The sequence below is a fragment of the Mytilus californianus genome, unplaced genomic scaffold, assembly GCF_021869535.1.
Source record: "Mytilus californianus isolate M0D057914Y unplaced genomic scaffold, xbMytCali1.0.p SCAF_5, whole genome shotgun sequence".
NCBI classification, from domain to species: domain Eukaryota; kingdom Metazoa; phylum Mollusca; class Bivalvia; order Mytilida; family Mytilidae; genus Mytilus; species Mytilus californianus.
Genome location: NW_026262701.1, coordinates 112,625,410 through 112,642,405, shown reverse-complemented (window position 1 = coordinate 112,642,405; position 16,996 = coordinate 112,625,410). Strand labels below are relative to the sequence as shown.

The 16,996-nt window shown below is 31.2% G+C and overlaps 2 protein-coding genes and 1 long non-coding RNA gene across 3 annotated transcripts in view; all 3 read left to right on the top strand.

Annotated features, from left to right (window-relative positions):
- Nucleotides 1–16,996, top strand: part of LOC127702876 (multidrug and toxin extrusion protein 2-like) — a 154,814-nt gene that overhangs the window by 107,564 nt on the left and 30,254 nt on the right. The window lies entirely within an intron of this gene.
- LOC127700671 (uncharacterized) lies at nucleotides 130–1,927 on the top strand. The gene is made up of 3 exons (XR_007981682.1): nucleotides 130–195; nucleotides 1,225–1,321; nucleotides 1,763–1,927. It is a non-coding gene; the product is annotated as an uncharacterized LOC127700671 (long non-coding RNA).
- LOC127700668 (uncharacterized) lies at nucleotides 8,140–12,998 on the top strand. Its single transcript, XM_052204239.1, has 4 exons — nucleotides 8,140–8,344; nucleotides 8,906–9,104; nucleotides 9,985–10,119; nucleotides 11,943–12,998. The coding sequence occupies exons 1-4, from the start codon at nucleotides 8,231–8,233 to the stop codon at nucleotides 12,725–12,727; spliced, it is 1,233 nt and encodes a 410-aa protein (XP_052060199.1). The 5' UTR covers nucleotides 8,140–8,230; the 3' UTR covers nucleotides 12,728–12,998.

Below are 16,996 nucleotides of genomic sequence, written 5' to 3'. Positions count from 1 at the left end.
TGTAAAGAAATGTGAAATAGTTGATTATTAACAAAACTCGCGATTGTTTTTATTCATATTTTCGCGGGATTTGAACAGGAAGATAAATTGCCCATGCGCATTATTTAAACACGCACATTTCCTGTTTTTTTTAAAATATAGAACAACCAAGAACGAAGTCGAGGAGAAACTTTTGGTTAATCAAGTATCATTATGGTATGTAGATGTTTCTAAGTGGCTATCACGGCATTTCATATGTATGAATTGTATTTAGAAACTGTGAATTGTTATAAATATTGCACAATTAGAGAAAAATATAACGTCAACATTGTATCCCAGAGAACAGATCAGAACACATGGAAGGGCCATAGTAAACAATCATGTATTCCACCAATTATACTATTTTTGAGAGCATTTAATGTGGAAAGCAGATTTGTTTTCATCTTAAAGTTGAGGTAAAAACTGAGACATTAATATTCTTTAAGATTCAAATAAGAAAAAGGGGGGGGGGGGGGTCGTAAGCGTTTTATTTCACCTATCAGAGGATAACTATAGAATGTTCATTGATAAATTTTAACCTAATTAACCTTTCAACAAAAGTCATTCTATTTTTAAAACAAGTCAGTCTGACCCTTATCTGATCTTCATGTGATCTCTGACTCTGTGTAATACGAGAAATGAGGTTAGCATTGCATCTCCATGTGCGCACGTTCAATTATGACTACTTAAAAATCAACATGACCAGTCTGTGACAAACTGTTTAAGGGTTTATCTGACCGAAATAGAAATTTGATTTTTTCTTCTATACATTCACCCAAAAATTCCTAAAAATTCTGTCCGACCGAAAGTTTTTTTGTCTGACATTTTGTCGGTCAGACAGAGTTTGGGATACACTGCATGACCATACAACTTAATAGAAATATTAAAAACAAAAAGACGACACAAGTTAACTTAAAGAAAACAATAACAACGAAAGGACATTATTACATACATTAGAAACTAAGAAAAATAATAACATTATCACATGCTAGGCAAACACAAATTCAACAATATGTGTTTATTCGACAAAGACAATTATTTATGTGAAGGGTAGACTTATACACATACATGTATAACACAATGAAAAAAATAAGCTGAATTTAGTATTAACGACATAGCCTAGATTGTGTTTAGCATGATGTGTATTTAACCTTGCGCTGAATGTTAGCAGTCCATTATCGTGAACATGTATTATTTATTTTACAGAAGCTTGTCAAACAAATCAATGGCTGAAATTAATGTATCAATATGGAGCAAAATAAAAATTCAGTTTTGGAAATTCAAGTCTATAAAATCATCAAAGGTAGGTTTTTTGTTTGTATATATCATTTGTTTTCAAAGTTTAGTCTGTTGTTTATTTTATTTTTGTTTATTTTACATACCATATCATGTTTGTCTAATCTAAAGTATTCTAGGCAAGAAAGCTCTTTATTTCGTGTTAATGTACTTGTGCAGTCATCAATAAAAAAACGTCATAGGTAAAGTGTTTTCATGGTTATCAATTACATAGTCAAACCTCCAATCTTACAAATTTCGTGTAGAAGCGTCTTCATTAACAAAAACTACTAATAGTAAACATTAATGTATATATATTTTTTTATTAATGATTACCTTATTACTATATGTGCTTTGTCGTTATGGTTTTATTTTTCATTGCTTCTAGAAATAAATTGAAAGTGGCTCAAGTTTAGGATATCTTTTCAGGACACATAATTTATATTTATTATCATGTTATCTTTTCCAGAGTTTAGATATACTGCAAAAGTATGAAGATGTCACTGAGAAACACATATCTGATAAAGACTCCTCCTACTTGAACTTGAGGTCAGCCGCAGAAATATCTCGGAGTGGTGGAAGAAAGTTGACATGCAAAAAAGGACAAAAAGAGACAAAGATTACAAATGAATTTATAAAATAAATCTTGTATCAAAAGAAATATCATTGTATTACTAAATTTGATATTGTTCCTCAGTAAATTTGTATTCATTTAATGGTTTATTCCAATTATAGGTGTGAGGGTAATCAAGGACATTTGTTTTTTGTGGAGAGTTGTCTGGTTAGCAGTCATGCAGCATCTTCTTATTTTCATAAGTATTGTGATCATCCTGATAATGTCTTCACTCTTCTTGGGATATACTACTTTTAAGAAGGGCTTAACATTTGTCAGTCGTATAATTATGACTACTTTGAACTTGTGAGAATTGTTTGGACCTATTCAACATCTTCTTTCTGTTTGGTGATGCTTTCTGTTGTGGGAATAAAGTGTATGTCATAATTTTTATGCAAACTATGCAATCAAATTCATTGAATGATTTGTATTTTTATAGCTATCCACAACAAGAAAAACTACAAGTAAGAATATATCAAAAAATGGTAGGTGTCCACTTGTATATCAATATACATTTAGATAATTATGTATAGTTAATGTATCTTTAAATACAAATGGACACACACAACCATTTCAGCTATTCCTTATTGTAGTTTTTCTTGTTCTTAATAGCTAAATACACGTTTCAATAAATTTAAGTTTGAATATGAGAGACACAGAAGCCAACGGGATCTGAAGATATGACATTTATTGACTTTGTACAAGCACGGAATGTTGTATCAGTAGCAGTTGATGTATTTATTTAGATGTCTCCCATTTAGGTTATCTATTTGGTTCATATGTGTCTTGGGGAGAGAAAAAAAAACATTAAAAAAACCCTGTAAAGTCTATACTATGTAACAACAGCAGGTAAAAATATATATGTAGCTTTATAATAAATTATATTAATATACTTTCAACTACTATTCAACCTTGAATCAACGTTGTTGAAATTTCAACGTTAATTCAAATTTTCAAAATCAAACATAATTTGACAGTGTTTCAACGTTGAGAAACAACCTTGTTTCAACGTTGAATAAACGTTGAGTGCCTGCTGGGTTAAAGGCATACTGTCGCTTCTCCGACTGACATACATATAGATGGTCCTGCTGATGAATGTAATAATCCTGCATATGTATTGTTGAATAACAAATTTTCAGTTTCTGTTTCAGATGCGTAGCTATTTTGACATTTCGGGTGGCTAAAGCAGTTTTCTCTACCCCATTTGTAACACCTCTTTCAACGCCTTTTCTACTCAGGCATCGTAAACCTTCCAATAAATGAACAAATATAATTAAATTATATACATTTTATACTTTCAAAAATATATTAAAATATGTGCAATGCAATTTGGATAACCGGACAAATCCAATCGGTTATAAAGAAATTACTACGAAATATAAATGAACATATATATATTATATGATTTGAAATAAATATTAAGGTAGATCGGGTGTTTAAATTTTCGCGCCTTCTGCGCAACATGTTGCGCATAGTGTTGTAAACTGTCGTAAAATTTTATCAAAGTAATATTGTTACTTTTTTTTTTTATATCTGTGAAAATTATCAGAAACGCTTTTAAAATCGTATTTTATAAACTCAATTATCAAACAAATAATCTCATTTCAGTTTGATTGCTGCAAATTGTTTACTTCCGTCATGGCGACCTGCACAACATGATGAAGAATGGAAAAAAAAAAGAAAAAGAAACTGTGATCGTGATAAAGTGGACTGCTTTTTATAAATACTGTGATGTAGATCTGTAAATTAACAATATGATCTTCGTCCTGGTAGCTTATGAAGCAATTCCACACAGATTCTGCACAAAAAGTAGACGACAGAAAAAATGGGAGGTAAACAAGTTATTTTTTTTTTGTGTTGCTGCTTGCCGTAAGTACAATTTATATCGTATCGTCTGCAGTAATCTTACAAATGATGGCCGAAAGATCTCAATCAGGAAAATTCAAAAAAGCAAACACGTTCTCTAGGGCAAATAATTTTATTAACACCAACGTCAAAGACTCACTTTCAGACCCCCCTACTTCTTATCATAATGAAGACGCAGATTCTGAGATGCCTTCTGTACATGTAGAGGTTCATGTCAATCTTGACCACACATATACCTTACCGCTGGTACTAGACAATGACCCTTTGGCAATTTCTTCTGAGATTGAAGTCCGCACTGAAGACAGTAAAGGAGAAAACATTGAAAATGAACTATTATTTGATTACATCCCATCAGATCTTGTTCCATTAAGCCATTGCAGATTCATAGTCGATTTGGGTTTTATGGCCGAGCAGTTAAAACATTGTCAGTCTTGTCAGTCAACTCTTCATCTCTACAATGCATTAGGAGTTAAACCTTTAGGATTTTCAGGCTTGATGTATGTCCAATGTCCTGAATGTGGTGGTGTGACAAAAATCAAGTTGGGGAAAACTCATCATAGTGGAAATAGTAAAAGAGGATGTGGAACTTTTGACATTAATACAAAAGCTGCAACAGGTGCACTTTTTATGTAGTTGTATTTACGAATAAAAACCTTCGTAGAATTTTTTTCAGTCTCAAAATATATATATAATACATGTACATGTACATGCAGAGCTCTGCAATACATGTACATTGTTGAAAAGTATAGGTAAACTATTTGTATTTGGGCAAAACGGATTGAAATGTTTGCAGAGCCTTGCATTTCCCAAGTTTCTAAGCCTCATACAAATGTTACCAATATTTTTTCAACACAGATGTATAGTAAATCAGTTATTCTACATGTACAGTGAAATTTTGATTTTAAAAATGTGCTCATGGATGTTTAAGGGTAGGAAGTGACTTTAAAAATATTTCTCAATCAGCAAACTTTTTTCAAATACATTGTTGTAACTTAATCATGTTAATATACATCCTACCAATGTTTTATTATTAGAAATGTGAATGCATTTTTCTGTAATTCAGTCCTCCCTTCCTTCCCTCTCACATCCAGTTTAATTCACAAATAAGTAATATCCTTTGAATAAAGTCATGACATAAAGTATTGACTAGTTTTATATTTATTCATGTCAGATTATAATTGAAAATTAATATTCACTTAAAGTAGTAAATAAATTTTTAAATGCATGTCTTGCATGTTGCTTATGATACCAAATAAATTTCTAGATTTCTAAACATACACATGTATATTTTGAGTTTAATCTTTGTTAAATAAAAAGTGAGTCACAAATTGGTTTATTATGTTATGTATATACATGTAGTTGCAATCATTTACAAATCTATGAATTCTGTTGATTACATTTTAATTTTATAGGAATGCTCCATGCTGGTATTGGGGAAACCCAGCTTAACAATCTGCTTTCAACAATGAATGTACACTGTATAGACACTAAATCTTTGAAAGCCAGAGAACATGAAGTTGGCCAAGTATTGGAGAATCATGCAAAAGAATCTGAGCATAAATACTTACTAGAAGAAGCAATTGGGTGTTTAAATATTAACACAGGTTTGAAAAAAAAACAAATTAGTATAATCATAATAATCATTTATTGGTCTTACAGTCTGTTTAGTTGTTTGTCTGACCAAAAAAGAAATTTGAAATTTTCTACTATATGTTCACCTAAAAACTCAAAATATTTCTGTCTGACATTTTGTCGGTCAGACAGAGTTTGGGTTTGTAACAACAAACATGCAAGGAACTATTTCTTCTGTTTAGCACCAAAATCAACAAAAAAATGTATGGAACAAATTCCTATTATATATTGACCTATATCACATATATGTAGTATTCCCATTTTGCACTAGTGCAATATAACTTAAAAATTAATTGCATCTATTATCAACAACAAAACAAAAATAACTTTTATTTTATAAAGCTTGCGATGAAAAATTTTGTGCAAAATGAAATTCTTCTTTGGACAATATTCCGCAATAATCCTGCAAAACCACTATAATACATGTACCATTGATCTCTTTTGTAAAATTTCATAATTTAGTCCTTGTTTATTTTCCAGTTATGTACATATGATTAACCACATCAAAATTTATAAGGAAATTCTGTTCACTCTAAGTACCGTGATAAGTTAAAGGGGACATAATTGGGTATATGTTCAAATGTACAGATTGCACACAAGAACACAGTTTTAATAATACACCGAAGAATTAGTTTGAGATCAGTATACCTACACTCATTAAAAATTTGTGAAACTTTACCAGTAATACATATTTCAAGCATTAACATATTGATACAAATGTACAGGATAATTTTCAAATACAGTTATTAGTCAAATTACACAGATGCAATCTTTACTGTCATGGTAACAATTTGAATATATAAACATGATAGATGAAAGCTTTATTTTTATACAATAGAAAATGAAGAAGGAAAAGGAATCACAGTATCAACAGACACCTGCTGGCAAAAGAAGGGTTCTGGAAGGGCATAAAACAGTTTGTCAGGCATGACTTTAACTGAGTTTAATCCAACAAGAACAAAGTTCAACAAATAATCAGATATTTTATTTTATTTTATTTTAAAAACTACTTTTCCGTTAAGGTAGTTCAGGGGTATAGAATAAAAATGACAGAATTTTCTTATACTTGGCCAAAATGAAGCTTTTACTATCCTTTTTACAAAAAATTGATAAAAAGTATGGGTCATCAGACTCACCACACTATTTTTCAAGGTACTAGTTGTTCAAAATTGACAAAATTTGCTTAGATTGTTCGTGAAAAAATGCATTTTTGTGCATACAAAGAAATCTATGAGACAGAATTTTGAAATAAAATATGAGAAGATAGGTTTTATAATATATTTTAAGAAAATAAAAAGAAAAAATGGTGTCACCGAACTTGTTTTTTTGCTACAAGTAAAAAATGAAAATTTCCCTATATGTCCAGTATAAATTTTGTACAAAAAGAGTTATTTCCCCTTAAATGGCTTATTTGAAAAATTAGTTCTATAAGCACAGCACATATATTTGGTATTTGTTAAAACATTTTTGATAATGTCAATAAATGGCAAATCTGTCTCCAAATTTGCAGATTTGGGCAAAGAACTAGACCGATTATTTACTGTGATTGTACAATTCAAGATGGCGGTATACTCCTGAACTTCCTTAAGCTAGAAATATTAGGTCACATGGTCCTATTTATTTTTTAATTTCACATACATACATCCTTAACATTACCATTCTTAACTGTCATACAAAGGTCTCTTTTAGATCTGATAATTTCTCTGCAAATATGTTTGTTAAACTGAATTTTCATGAAACCTTTATATGATAGAGGAGTTTGAAGATAAATTTTGGTTCTTAAATCCTTATAATTTATAATAATGACACTTGTTTCAATGCAAAGCATATTATGTAGATATGCACAAAGACAAAACATTTTTATTCAGTTTATTGCCAGGGAAGATAATGTTGTGAAATTTTTGAAAGGGGAGATAATTCAACTTAAAGGTTTTAACTGATTTTGAAGAAAAATATAAAGCTTGGACAATAAAAAACAGAATAGACCAGGAGGAGGGTGTATTCCTCTGTGAGCTTGTAATTATAGTTTGATCTAATGCAGATATTGCTTATCTCTTACAATATTACAATATGGGACATTCATGTCCTTTAAACTCAAAATTTTATTTAAGCTAGTTTAAATTGAAATAAATAATTTCAGGTGTATCAACATTGATTGGTAAAAATACAGGAGGAGTTGTCCATCATGCAATAAGATGTCAGCAATGCAGAATCTGTGACAGTGCAACAAAAAGGGGGATTCAGCCCAAAGAGCACAAATGTAAGAAAAATTGGACAGGCTCAGCAAAGGCTATGGAGCCAGATATGCTAGTTCAGATGGTAATGGATGTGAAGAACAAAGGGATCAACATAGATGAAATTGCAGGTGACGATGATACGACCGGATTCGACAGGCTGAAAAAGATATATCCTGAATGAAAGATGATTAAAACCAGTGACAGAAATCATGTAAAAAAGAATGTCATTAAAAAGTTATATGCAATTAAAAGCCAACATAAGCAGCTCTCTGACATGGTTATGAATTCTATATTGAAGAATTTTTCATTCATGATAGATCAAAATAAAGGAGATGTTGAAGGAATGGAAAATGGCCTAAAAGCTATAGTAGAGCACATGTATGGGGACCACGCCCATTGTAATAGATCATGGTGTGGATTTCTTAAAGACGGAGAAAAATATAAGCACAGTAATTTACCTCATGGAAAAGACTTGACATCTGATTCATTATGGACAGACCTAGAGAAGATATTTTTGGGGAATGACTCAGTCAATCCAAGGAAACTTGCATCATTGTCAAGCTCACAAGCAAATGAAAACTTTAACAACATGCTTGCTGCAAAAGCTCCAAAAGCGAAGCACTACTCCTCATCAGCAAGCTTGGGCTACAGGGTAGATTCTTCTATCTTGCAAAAGAATGAAGGATATGCCTATGTTAGTGAGGTATAACTATATGCACCCTTCATTAGCTCTTTAAAAAATTTAAAAGATAGATGATCAATGTAAAATACAGTTATTTTAGCAGTTTTTGGCTTTTCATCTCAAACTACTGTAATTTAGAAATTATTGGGTGCATTTATTATTGTGATTTTTGAGAAATAAACAATAATGCAAGATTAATAACTGAGATTTATTGCAGTGACTCAGGATTTCCAGGTGACCAATTAATTTAAGCTTCTTGAAGCTTGTTGTTATAATTTTCATTCATTGGAAAAAACTCCAAACATTCAGTATGGAGATAATTATTTGTATGGTCTGAGAAAGAACATTTTTTTTATATAAGTTGGAAAAAATTTAGGGAGATAAATCAACAAATATATGCAAGATAAATCAACTTGATATTGAATGTTATATATACATCAGTTTCTACAACTTGTCGCTTTATTTATAACTACATCTAAGTTTATATGCTATTTCTCTATTCATATCTGATTCAGTATGAAAATACACATTTCAAAACTTTGTCTTATTTTCTTTATTTCATATATATATATATCTTTGAAGGTTCATGCATCCATGGGACTGTCTCCTGGAGAGGAAACAATAAAAAGAAGCTCCAAAATAAATATGAAAAGGAAAAAAAACAAAGAAAAGGCAAAAACCAAAGAAGCCAAGAGAAGACGTTTCTTCTTAAAGCAGACAAGAACCTCTAAGACTGCTAGTAAAGAAATAAGGGAAGGCAAAACTTACGAAAGTGAAATAGGTATATATTAGTATTAAAAAGCCACCAATAATGTTTTCTGAAATGTAATATTTAAATAAATCTTACATAATGAAACATGTCATAACATCAAGGGCAGAATCAGGCAGGTGGTGAGGTGGGCTTGTGCCTCCCTAAAATTTGCTAAGAATGGCATGGGTTGTCAAAAGCTTAATTTCTATAATTTTACCTTAATAAATCTGGCCCCCCCCCACCTCTACTTGTAATTTTTATTTAGTTTGCACCCCCCCCCCCCTTGCCCTGAACCTAAAATATTTCATTTAGTAAGATTTATTTATACTGTCCCCCCTTTTGCCCTGAACCTAAAATATTTCATTTAGTAAGATTTAGTTATACTGTTATTATGAACTTTAAAATTATATTGGGACTTTCCTTATCTATAGATTTTATAATGTTAAAATAACCAATCTTTATATTTCAATATATATGCCTAGATACGATGAGATCTTCAGTTTCTGAAAAAAAATGACCACAACTATGCGAAACCAATACAAATGTTTTATACTATTTTATGTTATAAATAAATATTAAAAGAATGTTGTCTTGTGTGGGGAAAAAATTAAGCATGTATGTAAATATTCCAGAGGCACTCCCACTTCTGGTTCTTCTTTGTGATTACTACAGTTTGTGAGAATTTGTTATTTAAACGTATTAAGTTAATCAAAATTGTTGTTTCAAGATTAAATTAGATATAAGGAGACGTGGTATGGGTGCCAATGATAAAAGAGGATTACACATTAGATACTTATTCTATACAGGGATACAAATCGGTGGTTTACATTATAGTATAATCTGATATGTGAATTATACAAGGTGCACAATGTACATGTTAATCCTTCAATAATTTATGATCAAATTATAGGATTCAAATCTGAAGTTACAGACAAGGAGTCCGAGGAGATTCCTGAAATACAAGACATCACAAAGATCCCTTTGAATGAACAAGAGGTTATCAAAGCACCAGTAGTAATTTTTGATTTAGAGACAACTGGCCTCAGTAAGTGTAAAATTAACGTCTAATGTTTTAATCTCAGTTTAATTTTGTTGTGAAAAATGAAAATTGAACTTTGACATGAATAATGTCTGCATGGTAAAAATAATCATAAAAATAAGTAAGACGAAGAAGTAAAAAAAAAACCACAAGTTAAAAAATTAAGTTTAAAAAAAAATGTTTTGCTCACAGTACACCAACAAACTAGAGGCTCTAAAGAGCCTGTGTCTCTCACCTTGGACTATGTGCATATTAAACAAAGGACACAGATGGATTCATGACAAAATTGTGTTTTGGTGATGTGTTTGTAGATCTTACTCCTTACTATTATCTCTATATATAATGAACTTGGCCCGGTAGTTACAGTGGAAAATATTTTGTAAAAATTTACAAAATTTATGAAAATTGTAAAAAATTGACTATAAAGGGCAATAACTCCTTAAGGGGTCAATTGACAATTTTGGTCATGCTGACTTATTTGTAGATCTTACTTTGCTGTACATTATTGCTGTTTACAGTTTATCTCTATCTATAATAATATTCAAGATAATAACCAAAAGCTGCAAAATTTTCTTAAAATTACCAATTCAGGGGCAGCAACCCAACAAAGTGTTGCCTGATTGGTCTGAAAATTTCAGGACGGATAGATCTTGGCCTAATGAACAATTTTATCCTCATCAGATTTGCTCTAAATGTTTTGGTTTCAGAGATATGAGCCAAAAACTGCATTTTACCCTATGTACTATTTTTTAGCAATGTCAGCCATCTTGGTTTGCGGGCGGGGTCATCGGACAAATTTTTTAAACTAGATACCCTAATGATGATTGTGGACAAGTTTGGTTAAATTTGTCTTAGTAGTTTCAGAGGAGAAGATTTTTGCAAAAGATTACAAAAATTTACAAAAAATGGTTAAAAATTGACAATAAAGGGCAATAACTCCTTAAGGGGTCAACTGACCATTTTGGTCACAAAGCTTATTTGTAGATCTTACTTTGCTGAACATTATTGCTGTTTACAGTTTATCTCTATCTATAATAATATTCAAGATAATAACCAAAAACAGCAAAATTTCCTTAAAATTACCAATTCAGGGGCAGCAACCCAACAACGGGTTGTCCGATTCATCTGAAAATTTCAGGGCAGATAGATCTTGACCTGATAAACAACTTTACCCAGTAAGATTTGCTCTAAATGCTTTGGTTTCAGAGATATAAGCCAAAATCTACATTTTACCTCTATGTTCTATTTTTAACTATGGCGGCCATCTTAGTTGGTTGGCCGGGTCACCGGACACATTTTTTAGACTAGATACCCCAATGATGATTGTGGCCAAGTTTGGTAAAATTTGGCCCAGTAGTTTAGAGGAGAAGATTTTTGTAAAAGTTAACGACGACGGACACCAAGTGATGAGAAAAGCTCACTTGGCCCTTTGGGCCAGGTGAGCTAAAAATTGTAATCAGCTCATAGCGACTTGTTTATTTTTAATACAACAGCAATGTTTGAATCACAAATTTGCACATGTTTAAATAGCAACTTTTTAAGTTTATTGTCTGATGTCAATTTGTTTGTCCAGAACAGATTTAGTGTCAAACATCTATCATTTTTTGTTGTTCAGTTGCTGTCTCTTTCATACATAGCCGATTTCCATTATATATTCATTATATCTTATATTCACCTTGACATGCGTGTGTCAATAATAATTGAATGCAAGATTTTGTGGCTTTATAAGTGTGTAAATGTGTATGTATGAAGCCAGATAAAAGTTGTTTTGATATTTCACTTATACTCCTTGTCATCAAAGATGCATTTTATTTATTGTTCTATTGTAGGTAGGAAATCTGACATTACCCAATTAGCAGCCTATTCAGAAACTCTGAATTTTAGCACTTACATTTTTCCATCCCAGGCAATATCCAAAGAAGCATCAGAGGTCACACAAATTTTTGTGAATGGTAATCAGATGTTTCACAACAGCACTGCAGTTCAATACAAGTTGGCCCATGAAGCATTGACGGACTTTATTATATTTTTATCAAGTTTTCCTAGTAAATGTATTCTTGTAGGTCACAACATCAAACGCTTTGATACTCATGTGTTATATAACCAATTGCATATTCATAACATGTGGAATGAATTTTGCTTACATGTTTGTGCTTTTTGTGACACCTTAGATTTATTTAAAAGTGTTGTTCCAGGTATGTCTTCATACAGCCAAACATCTCTTGTAAGAGAGCTCTTAGGTGAAACTTATGATGCTCATAATGCTATACATGACACCAAAGTTTTATACAAACTTGTAATTGAAAGAGGAAATTTTAAAGATAATGTGGTAGAATTTTCATTACCTGTTAGTTATCCTTATGATTCACATGTTATCCAAGAAAACTTGAACACTTTTTCTCATGCTATAAATTGTAAAGCTATTTCAAAATCTTGTGCACTGAAGGCATCAAAATCTAACCTTAAATTGTCTCATTTGAAGTTAGCAGTACATCGAGATGGTATAGATGGACTTAAAGCTTTACTTGCTGAAAGGTCTAACAAGGGAAGTGTGAGAGTAACTAAATGTACAAGAGTTATTCAAAAACTGTTTGATTTTCTTCATGAAGATTGAAATAATATGCAATAATAAGGTCATGGAAAATTACCTTGTTCTCAAGTTCACTAAATGATACAGGGGGAAGGAAATTTTTTATGCTCCAATATCAAAAAGGGAAAGGGCCATTTAGATTTACCCTTGTCCGTCCATATGTCCTGGTATTGGTTAGTTTTTTACCTGCGTTGCAAAAAGCATCATTTATATTTATCCTTATACATTTGTATGTAATGATATTGGTTAAGTTTATACTGCTGGAGTTCAATATAATGTTTTCCTGGCTTTTATGACAGAGAATGCAAATGATTTTAATATTTGTTCTGGGAATGATTATTTATGCTATGGAATGCATATTACCTCAATCAATTGAATGGAGAGGCAGGTTTGGAGCCAGTATTGGTCTTGTTGTGTATATATGTCTGCTTCCTAGACATATACATGGTATATAGCAATGAATATAGGTTATTTGAGGGTCCATTTTACATCAAATAATTTTTCTTTTCATTCTTAAAAAGCTTTGCCAAATTAAAAAGAAATATTTTGAACATAAAGTTAACATTAGGAAGGGGCTGAGAACCAAGAAATAAATGTTATTTGGTTTAAATAAAAAGAGTAATGATGATGTAATTTTTAATGACTGTTTATAATATAAAAAAAAACTCTGCTTTGTATTTGTTGGAAAATGTCAAATATATCCTCATTTCCTGATGAGAAAATAAATAATCATACATAGTACAAATTTGTTGCCAATTATTTAATTCGAGAAACACACAAAATGAGTGTGACATGTGTGATCGGATCAACAATATCGAATTCCTTCCACACCGGCTGCAGGATTCATATCCAAACTTATCCAGTGTACTATAGTCTGTAGCTGTTACTCAAGAAATTAACTGATCACAGAAAATTATAATTATTTTTCATTTCAAATCTTTCTATTCAATATGGATCTTAAGTCCCCCTTTTTGATGTTGTTAAAGGAATGATAAAGATTGTTCTGAATTCGTCTACTAATTGTATAAAAAACTGGATAAGTGCACTGTAAAACCTGGAATTACCCACAAATTGCACATACAAATGTCATTACACAGTCCGGAGTAAGATGGTTGTCTTCGGTTTAGACAATGCATCAACTTTTTCCCATAAAAGGACAAACCAAAAATTGTTTTTATGAAAATACAATACAAGTTCTAGCTTCACATGTAAAAATAAATGTGGATAGTGTCCACATGTGTACACAGATGATGCCCCCGCTTGCATATCATATAGTTATAAAGGGACATAACTGAAGAACGGTAAAAGTGACGCTACCCAAATTTGAACTTGATCTGAGTTTTGTGGTAGTAAGCATTGTGTGTAAGTCTCATAACATTTGGTTGAGGCTAACTAAAGTAGAGAACAGAAACTAAAAATTCAGTAATTTTTCTTCTTGTAAACACGCATAACTCTAGAACGGTTGTGTATAAGTTTTATAACATTTGGTTGAGACAAACTAAAGTTAGAGAATGGAAACTAAAATCAGCAATTGTTATGTTTATAAAGGGACATAACTCAAGAATGGTGAAAGTTGCCATCAAATTTCGTACTTAATCTGTATTATGTAGTAATAAGCATTGTGTATAAGTTTCATAACATTTGGTTGAGGCAAACTAAAGTTAGAAAACGGAAACAAAAAATTTGTACTTCATCTTAGTTTTGTGGTAATGAATATTGTGTATAGGTTTCATAATGTTTGGTTGGGGCAAACTTAAGTTACAGAATGGAAACTAAAAAGTTTGCAATCTTTCGATTTATAAAGGGGCATAACTCAATAATGATTAAAGTGACACTACCCAAATTCAACTTGATCTGTGTTTTATCAGTGGAAGTCAAAATTAAACATTGCATTGTATAAAGCATTGATTGTAGTTGATTCAACTATAATCATGGACAAAGGAAGATAACTCCAATTTTAATAAAATAACTTGATATTTAGAAGAAAATAAAAATTTTGCAATTTTTCCATTTCTAAAGGGGCATAACTCTAGAACGGTTTAAGTGACGCCACCAAAATTCAAACTTGATCTGTGTTTTGTGGTAATAAGCATTGTGTATAAGTTTCATAATATTTAGTTGAGGCAAACTTAAGTTAAAGATTGGAAACGAAAAATTCAGCATTTTTTCCATTTGTAAAGGGGCATAACTGTAGAACGGTAAAAGTGACGCCACCAAAATTCAAACTTGATCTATGTTTTGTGGTAATAAGCATTGTGTATAAGTTTCATAACATTTGGTTGAGGCAAACTAAAGTAAGAGAACGGAAACGATAAATTGAGCAATTTTCCATTTGTAAAGGGGCATAACTCTAGAACAGTAAAAGTGACGCCACCAAAATTCAAACTTGATCTGTGTTTTGTGGTAATAAGCATTGTGTATAAGTTTCATAACATTTGGTTGAGGCAAACTAAAGTTAGAGAACAGAAACCAATTTTGGGACGTACGTACGTTCGTACGTACAGACGGACAAGGGTAAAACGTAATACCCTCTCTGCTACGACGGGGGCATAAATATCAATCATTGACCTTTGGTTCAAAGGTCAAGTCACATTGTAGTCCTTATAGCACATGACCTACCCTCCTTTCATTTTACACGTACTTAACAAACTTCATATTAATCTGTATAACAATGAAAACAAAATTTTTGACATCCAATCAATCATGCATACTTGAAATATCAATTATTTAACCTTGAAGCCAAAGGTCAAGGCTAAATTGCTAGCTGTCATGATGGTATACAACAAGCTGTCCCATGGTTTTACAAAAACATACAATACATCATCCATTTATCTCAAAAGACAAAAATGTTACGGCTTGGACAATTAACTACAGGTTTATAATATAACACTTAGATAAGTTTCAATAATTTGACCTTGAGGTCAAAGGTCAAGTGAAAAATGCGGTCTTTGTGGTACACAACTCGCCCTCTCAATATTAAACACTAACATACCAAATACCATTGATGTATCTAAAGAAACAAATTAAAATCTGAACAAGTAAAAAAGTAAATTTCCAAATTTATTCAATTTATGAATTTAAAGTTAACTCCCTTTTTTATCTATTTTCTTGTCTAAATTAACTCGTATCTTTCTTATATGGACGGTGACCTACCATTTTTTTTATTTTAACTTTTAAATTAATGTTTGGAGAATTCAATAACACAAAATAAGAAAATTCTATGGATTAGAAATGCAACTTTTTATTCAATAAATGTATCAATTAACGTTTTTTCCTTCATAGTCTATATGAAATTTGCGTCAAAATGTCCATTTTGCCTTAAATTTTCAAATCAAAATTTTGAGCTTGGAACACTGGTGACCCCACTTTTTTATTTGATATTTTCAAAGTATATATCACTAATAAGTTTCCCTTAAAAAATAAAAAAAATCTATGGATAAAAAATTAGACCCCCCATCTACCTTAATATATATGCAACGCAAAATTATTTGGCTGACCGACAAACAATCGGTTATAAAGACAACATTAGCTGCCATTTCAAAAGTTTTATCAACTAATTTCTTTTAACGAAGGTTCAACTTTGAAATATAAATACGATTTACTGCTGTCCGAAACACGCTAAAGAACAATAAATGGTACCATAATTAATTGCATTTGATGGTGTTAATGTCTCACAAGGCAACCCCATTAATAAATATATTAGTTAACATACCTGATAATGGAACAGTACCATTATAATCTGCATTACAAAATGTAAATTGAATACAAATACCTGGAATCCAGTTTTCACTATTTAGTACCTCGATAAAGATACAAAACTATTAATGTAACTCGAATTAAAAACTATGTGAATCAAACATTTATCATACAATCCAACATAAATTAAAATAAATTCGCTCGTTTTATAATAACTTTAGTAAAGGATTTGTATACTATATACCAATCCTTGCTTTAGTAAATTGTCTACTAATGTACAAATTATCAATGTGACCGATTTTAATTAATCAATCAATAATATGTTGCAAATTTAAAAATTAACGTAAGATAAGAATTTACATTAATTGTGCGTACAACAAACTCAACAATCTGACCTTAGATATATTCAGTTACTTCCTAGCAGACCGTGCATTCAGAATATTATGAGGAGTGCTATGGCTGTTACAATTGATATGCCGTATAATCGAATTAGGACATGCGCGTTACATTGAACTGTGCATGAACTGTCACAAGTCTTGCCTTCCTCTGATAACGCGATTTAACGGTCAAGCCCTTTAAATCGAATTATTGTTTTAT

Excerpts from the sequence above, each read along its gene's own strand:
- LOC127700668 (XM_052204239.1), top strand. The coding sequence starts at position 8,231 with ATGCTTGCTGCAAAAGCTCCAAAAGCGAAGCACTACTCCTCATCAGCA. Across the intron at positions 9,105-9,984 it reads AACTTACGAAAGTGAAATAG|GATTCAAATCTGAAGTTACA; the intron begins GTATATATTAGT and ends ATCAAATTATAG. Across the intron at positions 10,120-11,942 it reads TTTAGAGACAACTGGCCTCA|GTAGGAAATCTGACATTACC; the intron begins GTAAGTGTAAAA and ends GTTCTATTGTAG.